This window comes from Brachyistius frenatus, unplaced genomic scaffold (assembly GCF_029030835.1).
Source record: "Brachyistius frenatus isolate BFR_SWC_R1_liver_20210118 unplaced genomic scaffold, ASM2903083v1 Contig_450, whole genome shotgun sequence".
Taxonomy (NCBI): Eukaryota; Metazoa; Chordata; class Actinopteri; family Embiotocidae; genus Brachyistius; species Brachyistius frenatus.
The window spans coordinates 65459-80317 of record NW_027211049.1 but is presented as its reverse complement, the minus strand read 5'-3'; the positions used below and the strand labels follow the sequence as shown (position 1 = coordinate 80317).

The 14859-nt window shown below is 39.8% G+C and overlaps 2 protein-coding genes across 2 annotated transcripts in view; both read left to right on the top strand.

Moving 5' to 3' along the window:
* The window catches only part of ngef (neuronal guanine nucleotide exchange factor), a 39011-nt gene extending 33688 nt beyond the window's left edge, over nt 1-5323 (top strand). Inside the window, exons 12-15 of the mRNA XM_069725808.1 lie at nt 344-502; nt 1396-1475; nt 1553-1657; nt 1779-5323. Coding sequence (XP_069581909.1) covers nt 344-502; nt 1396-1475; nt 1553-1657; nt 1779-2026 — 592 coding nt within the window. The 3' untranslated portion in view covers nt 2027-5323. The remainder of the gene's footprint in view (nt 1-343; nt 503-1395; nt 1476-1552; nt 1658-1778) is intronic.
* A 6372-nt stretch (nt 5324-11695) lies between these two features.
* Nucleotides 11696-12679, top strand: LOC138637270 (trace amine-associated receptor 1-like). The gene has a single exon (XM_069725810.1). It carries the CDS (start codon nt 11696-11698, stop codon nt 12677-12679), a length of 984 nt encoding a protein of 327 aa, XP_069581911.1.
* Nucleotides 12680-14859: the final 2180 nt, after the last annotated feature.

Below are 14859 nucleotides of genomic sequence, written 5' to 3'. Positions count from 1 at the left end.
TGTAGAGGGACTGCTGTAGTGGGACCGCTCTAATAGTACTGCTGTAGTAGGACAGCTGTCGATGGACTGCTGTATTAGGACTCATTTAGAGGGACTGCTGTAGTGGGACTCTTTTGGTAGGACTGTGGTAGAATGGCTTCAGTTGTAGGACTGCTCTAGAAGGACTGCTGTAGAGGGAAGGCTGTAAAAAGACTGCGTACTAGGAATGTGGTAGAAGGACTGCTGTGTGGACTAATTTTAAATATGTGTATTAAATAAACTTGACAGAGTCAATGTACCATTGAATATGACATTTTATTGTTGCACTCAAGCAGATAATATTAACTCAGTGTTATTTTATCAGTGGGGACAAGTTCCAGGTCCTGGACTCATGTACTCGGGCCATGTTGAGGACTGAAGACCTTGAAGACCAGGGTCAGCTGCTGGCCTACGTCTTTAATCTGAAACTGTTGGAGAACCAGGAGGAGCGTCCAGTCAGCTACATGCTTAAGACCTCCAGTATGTGAGTATCTGAAGCTGAGGAGATTCATGTTTATTTAACATGAGTTCACAGCTATCTTAAGTACTGTTTCATTCTTCTGTTGTTTGTGTGTTGTGTTCAGGAAACAATCTTGATAGGTGACCTGTAGGCTATATATATGTTTATGTAAAACATTTGGTAACTATGGTAACACATATTTATATGACATCAGTTTTCTCTGATCTGAATAGTGATGCCAGTGTGTATACTGTCAGCCTTTTACAGAGCTACTAACCAACAGCAGGGCAACAATACATAAAATGCACATGATACAAAACCAAACTAACGAAACTCTGAGAGCTGAAATGAGCGGATGTTGAAGGGAATCTCTGTCACCTGTTAATAGAGACAGTGGTATTACAAGACGAGACCATTTCACGTTTAAGTTTAGATGTTATTCTAAGATTTAGTCTGCAGACTCATTAAAAGACCAAATTCAACACATTTTTTTCTCTCAATACTTTGTGACTCCCAGACCATCTGTGGCACTCAGCCTCGAACCCACCGGTTCCTACTGAAGACATAAATCTTTAACGTGGGTTTTAAGATATGTAGGTCAATGTGATATTCACATGTCCGGAAGGTTTGGGTGCTGCATTTAGGTACAAACAAAATCAAGAAGATGGCAAAACAAGAAGGCAAAGCTTTGGTGATATTGAATGAGTTTTTCCAGCAGCAGCAGACTGTATGTGGGATTGAATCTGAATAAAATGAAGGCACAGTAAACCAGTACAATGGTGCACCTCACTGGTGGAACAATGATAGAGTACAAAGACAAAAAAATTGTGTTGGTTTTGGTCATTCATGAATGATGAATGTATCACAATAATGAGTATAATTTAACTGGTAACTAATCAATGACATCTTGTGGGCAGGAGTGATAAGCTTCGATGGATGTGTGCACTCACTCCTAACCGGCGCACACGCTTCATGTCCACCAGTGCCCACCAACCAGGTGATACACAGTCTCACACCCACCATCATTTCAGTGTTGAGTGTGTGGAGGTTCCAACTCTCTGTGGTGTTGGTCAGACTCTCCTCAGGTACAATGTATTCAGTCCTACTCATCTCAGGAGCCAGATGAACTCTCCACTGAGATGGCTGATGTCCTGAACCTCCTGGAGAAAACAGTTGACGGTGTGTACATGCAAAAAAAAATAATAATAAAAAAAAATTCTACAATTGAAATATTTTGTCTTGTGCACCGTTCCCTCTCCTTCCGTCCTGATGTCTCCTCTGATTGTTCTCTGTATTACAGGCTGGATGATGGGTGAAAGACTCCATGATGGTGAGAGGGGCTGGTTCCCCAGTCGAGTTGTGGAGGAGATCCAGAGTAAGGAGGTCCGAGCTCAGAACCTGAGAGAGGCCATTAAGATCCAACAGGCACACGAAGGGGGAGGAAGCTCGCAGACTGGAGGCAGGATGGGTGTAAGGGTGGGAAGACGCACCCAGAAGGTCTCCAGCTTCTCCAACCCTGGGACTGAGCAAAGTGCAGTGAAGCAGTGAAGCAGAAACAGTGATGAATGTCACCATTCACAACTGTGTGCACCAGGAGAAACACAATCAGGATGCATGCCACTTAATTCCCATTCAATGACATCTTACAGCAGTGAGTGGTCAGTTCTAGTCTCAGTGATCAGGGACAGATGGTCACAGCAACACAGCATGTCCCATATCAATATGTGTGACGGTGTTTGTAGGCACACACGTGGTTTGTAATGCATGGAGCTTCATAAACCCCAAAAGTCTCAGCTGTGGGCACAGATTTTAAAACTTGTTGTTATTTTGTTGTAAAATACCTTTCAACGCTGAGTTATACATAACACAACACAAAGACGCCCGTATGACAGAAATACTGCACAAAAAGATCAACACACCGCAGCTTTGAAAAACACATGGAAACCATGTAGAGAAATGCTGCGTACTGACAACACAACCAAACACACTAACATGCTGGAGAACCAATACAACAGTGGAGAGAATAAAAAAAAAACTAACATACGCAGACACAGAAACACACTGCAAAACCAGAAACCCAAATCAAACACAGAAATGAGCTGCAAACAGAGAAAAACAGTGTTCAGCAGAAGGAAACAGGAGGTCCATGTTGATCTGCAGTGAATTTAGATTGTTAAAACTCCCTGACAGATGGAAGACCTTCACCCCAGGTGGTCTCCAGGTGAGCCTGTTCACCACCTTTTAGTGACCCTGGAAACCTTTTTCTGTGCAGTTCTGAAACTGGTTGTATTTACTCCCTTTGGTGCATTTTGTTTGCTTCATGAAGATGTTTTCTTCTGTTGCAGTGCTTCCAGCTTCCACGGCCACAAAACCAGTGTAATAAAACAAATACATAAGATAGTAAAGTCATGCATGTTTCTAAATATTGAATATTAGTGAATCAGATAAGTGATACTCCACCCAGAATCTATATTTCAGTGTAAAACCTGTCCAGACTTACCTGCTGGCTGTACACTTGTGTTCCATAGAGGAGAACAGGGGCGGCAGGCAGCTCCACTTCACACGACTTAGAACTGCAGCAAGGACCAGTTTTCATAGTGAGGACATCCTCGGACATCTGAGGCCAGCTGGTGATGACGGGACCCAGTCCACCACTGTTCATCTTCAGGTTCTTCCACAACCATTCAAAGACACACAAAACACATGGTTTCTGCTTCGGGTTAATACGTCAAAAAGTATACATATGCTCTAAAGTCACACATCACACATCACTTATTTAATTTAAATAGTTCATGATAAATGTTGTGCTGAGCAGTTCTCTTTATAATGTCTTCACACAGACAGAACATCTTCTGTCAGGGTGGAAAAGATTTAGAATTAGTTTCAGCTTTATAAAGCATCACTCTGCTCTTGTGTTCGTGAAGGTAACGTCCTGAACATTTTCAGGGTGGATCCGATGTCACTGAATACAGACAAGACTTGAACAGCAATCCAACACATCTTTACACATTTAAAGATTCAGTGCCAAAGAGATCTCTGATGGGGATGAACATGTTCCTGCTGATGCAAAAGTCTTCACAGATGGATGTAAAGTCTTCCAGTTTTTATTTATTGGCAATCTCCAGCTCCTGTTTCTGTTTTTGCATCTGAAATCGGTTTATAAAAGACTTTCCCTGCATTCTGCTGTGTGCTGAATTTAATAGTTCTTATACTACGAAACAAAAAATTAAAACAAAAATAAAATGACATACTTTTGTTCAGCAGCTTCAGATAAAGTGCAAACAAAGGAACCATGTTTCACAATGTTTGTCCCTTACTAACAAACACTGTGTGGTCTGCGCGTACACAACACCATAGACAAACGTCATTGAACAAATACACAACATATTTCTAATACAACATAATTCAGAAACAATGCAGCATCTCTTACAAAGACAAAAATGTCATGTGACTTTAGTGACAGTCTTTCTGCCATCACGGCACTGGAGAGTAATTAAATGTCCCGAGTCATTTGTCCTCCAAAGCAGCAGGTGGTGCTGTGTGTTCATTTTAAACGGGCCAGTGTTCTGCCTTCTCTGATTAGGAAAATATTTTAACAGGAAAATCAACTCTGCCAAATAATAAACCAACACTTTTAGGTTTACCTCCTAACTGGAGGAATCATATGCAGTGATGAGTGCCATTTTTGTTTGATGTGAATTTCAAACATCTGAAACCGAGTTCAGACCAAAGATTGATGAACTGAGAGCATTTCAGAGAGCTCCCTTTGAAATGTTCACACAAAGCATATCAACAACTTTGTCCAATAACTTCATACATTGGTACACTTATAGAGAGTTGACTTAATCATAAACTGTCCTCATTGATGAATCTGGAAAAAACAATATTGCATCACTTTCAAACTGTATTTTACCTTATACGTCTTTATTATGTATTTTCCACAAAGGGCATTCAGCTGGGCACATTTAAATGGACTCATCAGGACATCTGTAAAAAAATCTTCAGCACAACAATGGCAGAAAGATTGTGCCAAAAGTCACATGATATTTGTTTTTTGTAAAATGTATTGTTTTGTTGACGTGCTGTATTTGTTTCTAAATGTGATGTATCAGAAATATGAATGTTGTTTTGCTTCGATTGGTATGTTTTTGTTTGTTGGTGCTGTTTTGTGTTTTGTATTTAAAAAACACACTTTCTTTGTTAGTGAATCTACATTTGTAAAACATTGTTTGTTCATTAGGTTTTGGTGGGAAATTGGCTGCACACAGGATCTTCAGGCGTGGGATGTTTTTTTTATACAGTAGCTTGGATATTGATGTATAGTAAGGTCTATTCTGTTCTTGAAGAACTGTGTCACTGGAACCCAAATAATGCTCCTTATTTTGGAATGAACCATCAACACAACTGAAGAAGCTCTTGTCTGACACTGAACACATTTTGTGTGAAATATCAATTTAAACACACACACAAGGGATGAAACTTGCAAGCAATTGAGTGTGAAGTAACTTTAACATGACATAACTGTATAGAATGTAACACTATAAACAACTATAGAGCAGCATGATTGTAAAACCTGTCTTTAAATATTATGTGTGTACATTAATGCACTTGATGTAAGTAGTAATTATCAAATACATGTTAATTATTTTGTAAGCTGTAAATTCTTGTTCATAAAATGGTGTGGTTGATTTGTTAATTTAAATAAGCTGATCTGGTTATTTGTTGTTTTTTGTTTTAATTTCCAATGTGAATGATGTGAAAATTATAGAAGAAGAATGAACAAATTTATAACATTTGTGAAAAGAGGAATAAAGTTTCTGGAACAAGTACAAGTACTAACATAAATTTCTCTTGCAATTCTGGTTTATGTAGAGCAGTGGCACTACATGCAAAATGACTGTGACAAATATATTACCCCATAACCCAAAATGTTGGGATGCTATCTAAAATGTAAATACAAGCAGAATATGATGATTTGTAAATCATGTAAACTCATATCTAATTAAAAAATAAAAGACCAAAGACAACATATCAAATGCTGAAACTGAGACATTTTTTTGTTTTATGAAAAACATCTGCTCATTTTGAATCTGATGCAGCAACACGTCTCTATAAAGTTGTTACATGATCATGTTCACCACTGAGCTGCATCACCTCTTCTTTTAACAACACTGTAAACGTTTGGGAACTGAGGTTATCTTATGGCTCATCATCTAACTCCATACTTCTTCTTTGGTTTTACTGACAGACTACCAATGCTAAACCTTCTTTCCACCTCCAATCTGTATCGGAGGGTGTAACATCATATTTTTTTTTAAGAGTAATTAAAACTGTTTAATTGTAAGATGTTATTCCCTGGTCTCTAATAGGCAATTTTCCAAAATCCAATGTTAAAGGGTTAATGTGATTTTAGAAAAAAAACCAACAATAATAATAATTGTTAATCTTTTTATGGGGTGCTGAAATAAAAAATGTATTTCTTCATCCTAAAATCAAAGGATTGTAAAATTGCCAAATACCTTTTTTCAAAAGACAGATTATTGGATGCCATCGCTTCTTTTAGGGTTCTTCGCAGTTTAGTATACAGTACCACTTTTTGAAGGTATTTATTATGTTTCCCCTCTCTTAATCTTCCTTTTATCCCTTTTACTCATAAAACAGCTTTAGTGGTTTTAAGGAGTGACACGGTTAGTGTAGATATTCAGGGGAGTGTGAAGACGGCTGGCATTCAGTCATCTGTGGTCAGCTGATCTGGGTCAAAATGACAACTGTAAGCAGACAAAAGGACTGATGACTTAAATACATGTGGACCAACAGTAAGGTCCATGACAACCCGATAGATCACTGACAATAATATACATCCTGTTAAAGTTGATCTGCTCACACAAGCCAAAATATTCTTGAAAAAAAAGAACACATTGACATTTAACTTCATATTTATTACATTCAATCAGGTAGTGCCATCACCCTTAACCTCTCTTAATTTCTACAATTACCAATATCCAGCTGATACGAGAAAAGATCTCATAATTATAAGGTAATTCGTAATCGTAAGGTAAGGTTTCCAAAATGTTTTCTTTTTTGTTTGATTGCCTTTGATTTAATCTGAAATGGTGATCAAAGTTTCCATATATTGATACTAAACACCTTCCATTAAAGAAACCTCCAGCATTCAGAGAACCAGCTTGTCCCTCACAGTTTGTGAAACACCTAAGATCTAATGATAATATTAACATCATTAGATCTTAGGTGTTTTTCATTGTCACAATAACTGATGAATATCATTATATTACATAATATCCAGTATACCTGATGGTCAAAAAAAGCATAGAAGGTATTTAAACATGATTTCTCAACTATTATTTACATTAGTACGTTAAGAAAGACAATAAATTGGTAAATAAATTTGCTTGTCAACAACGTCTCTTTCCAGGTCTTTGTTTGTATTTGCCAGATAAGTGAGCAGTTAAAGCCACTCCCCAGATAATGAGCTCCCTGGTGCACAGGTGTACAGTGTACACAGTGATAATGAGTTCCCAGTTCTGGAAGGTGTGAAAAGTTTCTGGTCAGCAGCCCCAACAGACCAGCATGCACATTTTTAATTGGTATTTATGTTTCACTAATTATTACACCAGAAACAAACAAAATCCTATATTATCATAGAGTTTATATAGGTATATAGGTTATGTTCTGTTGTTGGAAAAGTTTAATTGTCCCATGATGTATTATTGTAAATTGTGTACCGATTTACGTGATGATACATGACGGTACATGATGACACATGCCGACACATGACGTCACGTGACGACAGGTGACGATACGTGATGTCACATGACGACACATGACGACACATGACGACACATGACGTCACATGGCAATACATGAAGACACATTATGTCACATGGCGATACATGACGACACATTATGTCACATGACGACACGACGATACATGACGACACATGACGACACATGACGATACATGACGACACATGACATCACATGACGACACATGGCAATACATGACGACACATTATGTCACATGGCGATACATGACGACACATTATGTCACATGACGACACGACGATACATGACGTCACATGACGACACATGACGATACATGACGACACATGACGACACATGGCAATACATGACGACACATTATGTCACATGGCGATACATGACGACACATTATGTCACATGACGACACGACGACACGACGTCACATGACGACACATGACGACACATGACGATACATGACGACACGCGACGACACACGATGATACATGACGATACATGACGTCACATGACGACACATGACGATACATGTAAACTTAAGTTAAGACACATAAGTAAACTTAGTGAACAGTAAAGTCAACAAGTTTTTCTGCAATAAGGTGATTTCTCTGGTAAAATCTCTCTTCTACCGGCACCATCAATGTCACAACCTCCTGCATTACAAGAGCGCTCTTTATTTTTTTCTCTCCTGAGCTTTTACATCCTCTACCTCTCATCACCCCACGCTGCTTTCCAAGCTTGGCTTTGCACAGTCAATAGAAGCTGCATCTAAATTTAATTTCTGCAGAATGTTTCATAAAATAAGCGGCACAGTGGTGCAGTGCTTAGCATTAGCACAGCAAAAAGGTTCTGGGTTTGAATCCGGGCCTTTCTGTGCAGAGTTCGCATGTTCTCCCTGTTCCTGCTTCGGTTCTCTCCGGGTACTCCGGCTTCCTCCCACCATCCAAAGACGTGCCTCAGGTTAATTGGTGGTTCTAGAAATGTCCCTTAGGTGTGAATGAGAGTGTAAATGGTCTTTGTTTCCGTCTGTCTCTACGTGTTGGTCCTGTGATGGACTGGGTACCTGTCCAGGTGAACCCTACCTTTGCCCAAAGTGAGCTGGGATAGGCTCCGCCCCCCGTGACCCTGTTCAGGATAAAGCGGGTATAGATAATAGTTGGATGGATAATTCGTTTGTATCATTGATATATCTTCAACTACCACATGACGCATTCTGAAATGATGATGTCCAACTACTGCCAACGTAATTCATGGACCTGGACTGAAAATAAATCCTGATTTTACTCACACATATTCTAGATAGCAAAATTTAGTCTCCTTATTCTTGCCTCATGTTTCAATGTTGAACATTTCTAAGCTCCATAAAATGTTCAAACTACTCCTTTCCTGTCGTTAACACCTGATATGGAGAGAAGTCCATCCTCCTCTCCAACATCTACACCACTAGTCATATGCAGCATACTCTTCGTACACCTAAGGTTTTTATACCCGGAGGTACATTCAATAACTGGACGTGGTGTCTCTCTTCCAGCCTGTTTTCTCATTATCAGTTTCCTATAGCTTTCTTGCCTTCTGACTCCTTTAGGCTCCAGAATTCTGATCTACAAGACCTCTACTGGCCCTCTAGTCTTCTTCACTGTCTCACATCTACCTGGATTTTCATCTCCTCTCATCTTTCTCCTCCCCCTTTCAATGGCCCTTCAGCATTTCCACAGGCCTACATGTCTCTCTCCTCACCTTTACCGACTTCTTCCCTTCTCCTTATCTCTTCTCTGCCCTTCAACAGCCCTCTATCCTCCACCACTGGCTGGCAGTTCTCTCCCTCTGGCCTTACATGGCCCTCTAGCCTTCTCCGAATCTCCCCCTGGCCTTAGACAGTCACCAGTCTTAATCAGAAGCTCACGGTTTTCCAACAGCCTCTTTTCCTTCAACTTAAGTCTATATTCTCTGTGTATCTCTCTGATTTGTGTCACATAAATGTATTAATGTGACTTTCCGCTGTGGCTAGTGGTTTCATGTTGCTCTGTTATTTCATCTCCTCTCAGAGTGTAATCATCCTCGCTATGGTAAAGGAGCTGTTATTTATATTTGGGTGTCTTGTTCAATCTCCTACATCCATGTGTGGCATCGCTCAGTGATGCAGTCTCTCACCGTCTCAGTCTAAATGACAAACATTTCTCACACTGTCATTTCTTCGATGAATTGTTTTTCACTGCTGACAGTCTAAACTAATTAAAATGAAGCTTATGCAAAAGTTTAATATGGAAGATCTGTTCACAATTGATCTGCATTCCTTTGTGGAACATGTGCTTTTCCTGCTTCTCTATTCTCTTCTTTACATCCACTTTCCCATTCTCATAATCACTCTTTCCTAATCTTGTTGTCACAATACTGATCATACCCAATGATCTTTTAGCCTGCGTTTTTGAGCCAATCAGTGTTTGTCCCTGTTTTTTTAAATATGATCTGAATTCTGTCATTCTGCCTTTCAGACTGTCTGACATGCAACCTTCCTCTCCTCCTCATCACCAGCTCATCCATCTGGTTTTCCAGGGAGCATCAACTGAAGTTTACATCAGTCATCACTCCCCGAACCAACCGGTCAAGGCAGATGTCGGCTGACTTTGGAAATGTCCTCCTGTTCAAAGAGAGTTTTCCCTTCCCCCTGATCGAGTATCGAGTTATTTCCTTCCTGCTGTCGAAAGTTTTCTTTCTGGTAAAAAAGGGTATCTAGTGTCACTCACGGGGAACTGTTTAATTGTTGTGTCCCTGTGGTAAGTGCCCTGAGATGTTTCATCCTCGACTCTAATACCTCCATTGCTGAGGCGCTGGGGGCTCCTGTCCTACCTCAGACATCTATCTTTGGTCTTTAGTGTATGACTTCAAAGTTTTCACTTTAGAAATAGTAAACAGCATTAATAACTCCAGACTTTTTTCTCTTTGTTTTTAAAATTTCAGTTTTAAAACATGGGATGATTCATAGGATGAACTTTTTAAACTCAATTTAAAAATGTCAAATCTGTAAATTTTATAAAATAAGTATTGAAGGAACATTCTCCCCCCGCGGTACATCATCCACTGGGACAGACTGTCCAGCCTTCCTCCCTCTGGGTCAATTATTTAACCTAAAAGAGACTAGAGAGACAGAAAGCTCAGAAGTACAGAAGAACAGGTGAAACCTACGGAGTCATAGAGAGAAAAAACGATTTAATCGTGCGCACGAATTACTAAATCAAGGCCACGAGATACTGAGTATTCATGCAACATCTGTAAGGTACGTTTGTGTTTGAATATACTTTGGTAATCTACGCAATGAGGGTTAACGTAGTTTTTAAATATTGACATCATATGTTTAATTGAGGTAATTGGTGGTTGATGATTAGGCATCACTAGTGTTGGCATAAATACACTTTATTTCTTTAATACTTTCTTTTTTAATGAGTAAATTATACATTTGCAGAAAAACAGGTCCTTGAAATTTTACTTTTTAAATTTTTGGTGTAAGATTTGTAGCCCTGTTCAACATTTTTTATAAAGCCAGGGAAAGAGCCCATTTATAATTATTATAATTTCACCACCAATAAAAACAATGACAGTTGGCTACAAGAGATAGTTCAACGAATTCCAGTCAGCATATGAAGTCACGTAGAAGCACACAACAGGACAAAGGTCCTGTTCACCGCTGCCATTAAATCATGTCATGACATGAAATCACAAGTGGACAGCTCAAAGTACAGGTGTCACTGCCCAACATGCAATGACATCTGAGAGGCATGTGGTGCAGGATGTTAAACTAAGGTGTGAACAGGTGTACTTGTGACAGGATTAGTACAACATATGTTGTTAATGACACGGTTAAACGGGGCTAAAAGAGCTCTGAGATTTCACCCCTCTGCCTTTGCTTGTCTTCATCTCCTTCCCTTCGCCTCACATTACAATAAACAAACCGTCAGGACGGTCTCAACACGGCCATCACTTTCCCTTTGTGTTGTCGTGTACATTTCACTATGTGGCACACCTTTTTGTTGGATTACAGATAATATCCCACTCTTCATAGTTTCTTCATGACGTTCATTATTAGATTCAGGTTCACCATCATCCGTTTTACTGACTCAAGCCTGAATGAAACTTTTATCTCTTCAGGCAACATTTGGTTGCATCTTCTAACAATTGTAACAAGTTGTTTTTTTAATAGTACAAAATGTATTTCTGCCATTTAAAGGATACTCGTGTTTTGCAACTGGAAATTAGCTTTAGTACTTGTTAATGACCAGAAACCAGAAACATAATCTTGGAAAACTTCTCTCGTCGCACAGAATTTATCTTAAACTCCAAAAACACTCACACATAAGAACCTCTGCATGCAATATTTAGACATTTCATTTGACTGATAAATGCATCATTTTCATGTCTCTCCAACAGATGGATCCAGTTTTGTGCTACGAGTCTAGAAACAATTCCTGTTTGAGGAGCATCTATCCGTTGCCAGTTCGCATCGTCCTCTACATGGTTCTGGGGGTCACAGTCATCCTCACCGTGTGTGGAAACCTGTTGGTCACTGTCTCCGTCGCCTATTTCAAACGACTCCATACTCCAACCAACTACTTGATTGTCTCTCTGGCAGTGTCAGACCTCCTATTAGGGCTGTTAGTCATGTTTCCCAGTATGATTCAGTGTGTCGAGTCTTGCTGGTATTTTGGAGATTTCTTCTGTAAAGTCTACATGAGCTCCGATGTCACATTGTGTACATCATCCATTTTAAATCTGTTATTCATATCTCTTGACCGACACTATGCTGTTTGTCAGCCTCTACAATACAAAAGAAAGATTACTGTTACTATTGTGTTGCTCATGATTGTGCTCAGCTGGAGTGTTTCTGCTTTCATTGGTTTTGGGATGATTTTTCTGAAGCTGAATATTTGGGGGATTGAAGAGTCCTACTATGACCACGTTGCATGTGAAGGAGGATGCATTTTGTTCCAGAGTGGGCTGTCCAGTACCGTCTCATCAGTTCTTTCCTTTTTCATTCCAGGAATCATAATGCTGGCTGTTTACCTGAAGATCTTCCTGGTGGCTCAGAAACAGCAGCGCAGCATCCAGAATACAAACTGTGTGAGATCAAACAGCAGTCAGACAAAGGCTACTAAAACGCTGGCTATCATTATGGGAGCATTTATCTCTTTTTGGACTCCATTTTTTGTCTGCAACATCACGGATCCCTTCATCAGTTACTCGGTACCACCAGCATTGTTTGAGACCCTTGTATGGGTGGGCTACTTCAATTCTACCATCAACCCTTTCATATATGCCTTCTTTTACAGCTGGTTCAGAAAGGCATTGCGGTTATTTACCTCACCTAATATCTTTAAATCCGGCCTATCAGAGACAGCGCTTTTCACAAAATAAATTAAAGCAAAGCAGAAGCTTCTGAAAGAGATAAACATACACATCATCACTTCAGAGCAGCAGTTCACAAACCACTGAGTGACTGTTGGGTTGGACAGAAAAAAGCCACCAAGCATGGACCACACAACCTGGATTTATATTCATAACCAAACCGTTACGTGTTGTTGTTTTTTGTTCATGTGCTGTATGTGTTTGTGCTGCATGGTCACGGTGTCCTGAAGTTGTGCTTCAGATGGATTGTTCTTCTACAGACATGTTAAAGCTACACAGAGAAGAACACAGCTGACATCTTTTGATTAATAAAAGTATTAAAGACATCTGATGTGTACACTGTAACTGCACTGCAAGGCTGAATGGTCGTGATAGTGACTGTCCTCACTCTGATCTATCGTTAGTAGCACGGTTATTGGTGTTGTTCATGTGACAGTTGGTTGGTTTCCACCAGAGATGAAATGAGAGGAGATGAAAAGCCAGGTTTGTTTAAATATCTTCAGCCGAGTTACTCTGAGAAATTTGTTCTAACTGGACGAGTTGCAGGTTACAGCTGGTCACTCTGCTTCTACCGGCTTGTTTTCCTTTTCCTCCATCATCTCGCTCCTCATTAAGATATCTTCACTCAGCTGATCACTCTCACTGACAATTTAGTTTTAAGGTTGAATGCATATTTCAATGTGGACTGTATAGAAATCACCCTGCTTCACACTGTCACTTTATTTAATAAATAATAAAACAATAAAACCAGGCTAACAATCCACCCCCCCCCACACACACACACATTTGCTGAAAAATACATAAAGTATATTATTATTATTAATTTATTATTAGTTATATTTTTGTTTCTCGTCCCTAAGAGATGCCATCTCAAGTTAAGCAGTTTATTTAAATTTTTTAAATTTAACTGCATCCAGTGCATAAAAAGCCTTTTAGAGGTCAACAACAATGAAACTGAGAAAACTGCTCAGTGGCTCAGCGTAACTGAAAGAATTAAACCAGTGAACAGTAAAACGTGATACTGACTCAACTGTACATTAATACGACCAACTGTACATCAACAATACAATAACAGACCTCCTGTTAACGCTAACAATCATGTTATACACAAAGGGCTTCACGTACTTCCAGTTTCTTTTCTTACTGAATACTTTGCATACAGCGCTTCTTTCCTGGAACGCTGCATCCATTCCTGCTCCTCCCTCCATGGTGCCTGTATTTCAATTCAATTCAATTCAATTTTATTCAATTTTATTTATATAGCGCCAAATCACAACACAGGTTATTTCATGGCACTTAACACATTAAAGTCTTTACAGCAAGACTTTATAATATTATACAGAGAAACCCAACAATTCAACAAGTCAAATATTCAACAATTCAACAATTCCCACATAAGCCAGAAGGTAAAAGCTCCTCTTTAAGGGAGAAAAACCTCCAACAGAGGGAAGAAAAACTCCCTTTAACAGGAAGAAACCTCTGACAGAACCAGGATCAGAGGTGGGCGGAGCATCTCTTAACAGAACCAGGATCAGAGGTGGGCGGAGCATCTGTTAACAGAACCAGGCTCAGAGGTGGGCAGCCATCTGCCTCGACCGGTTGGGGTGAGAGGAGAGCAGAGAGAGAGAAGGACAGCATGGAGATAGAAGAGAAGAACTGTTGGTGGAGACGACAAGCGCAGAGCAGAGACATGCAGCTCCATGACGGAACATCTGGAAAAGAAAGAACAGAAACTACACGAGCGAAGGAACTGAATGGAGACAACAGATAATAAGAAGAAACTATGAGAGAGAAGAAGATGGTGAGGTATGAGTCAGTTAAAGAGTAGGAGGAAAGAAAAGAAGCTCAGCATGTAACGAGGTCCTCCAGCAGCCTCGGCCTATAGCAGCATAACTAAGGGTTGGTTCAGGTCTACCTGAGCCAGCCCTAACTATAGGCTTTATCAATAAGGAACGTTTTGAGTCTAATCTTAAAGCTAGAGAGGGTTTCTGCCCCTCCAACACAAACTGGGAGCTGGTTCCACAGGGGAGGAGCCTGAAAACTGAAGCTCCGCCTCCCATTCTACGTCTGGAAACTCTAGGAACCACAAGTAGACCAGCGTACTGAGAGAGAAGTGCTCTGCCAGGATTATATGGTTCTATAAGGTCTCTAAGATATGATGGAGCCTGGTCATGTAGAGCTTTGTAAGT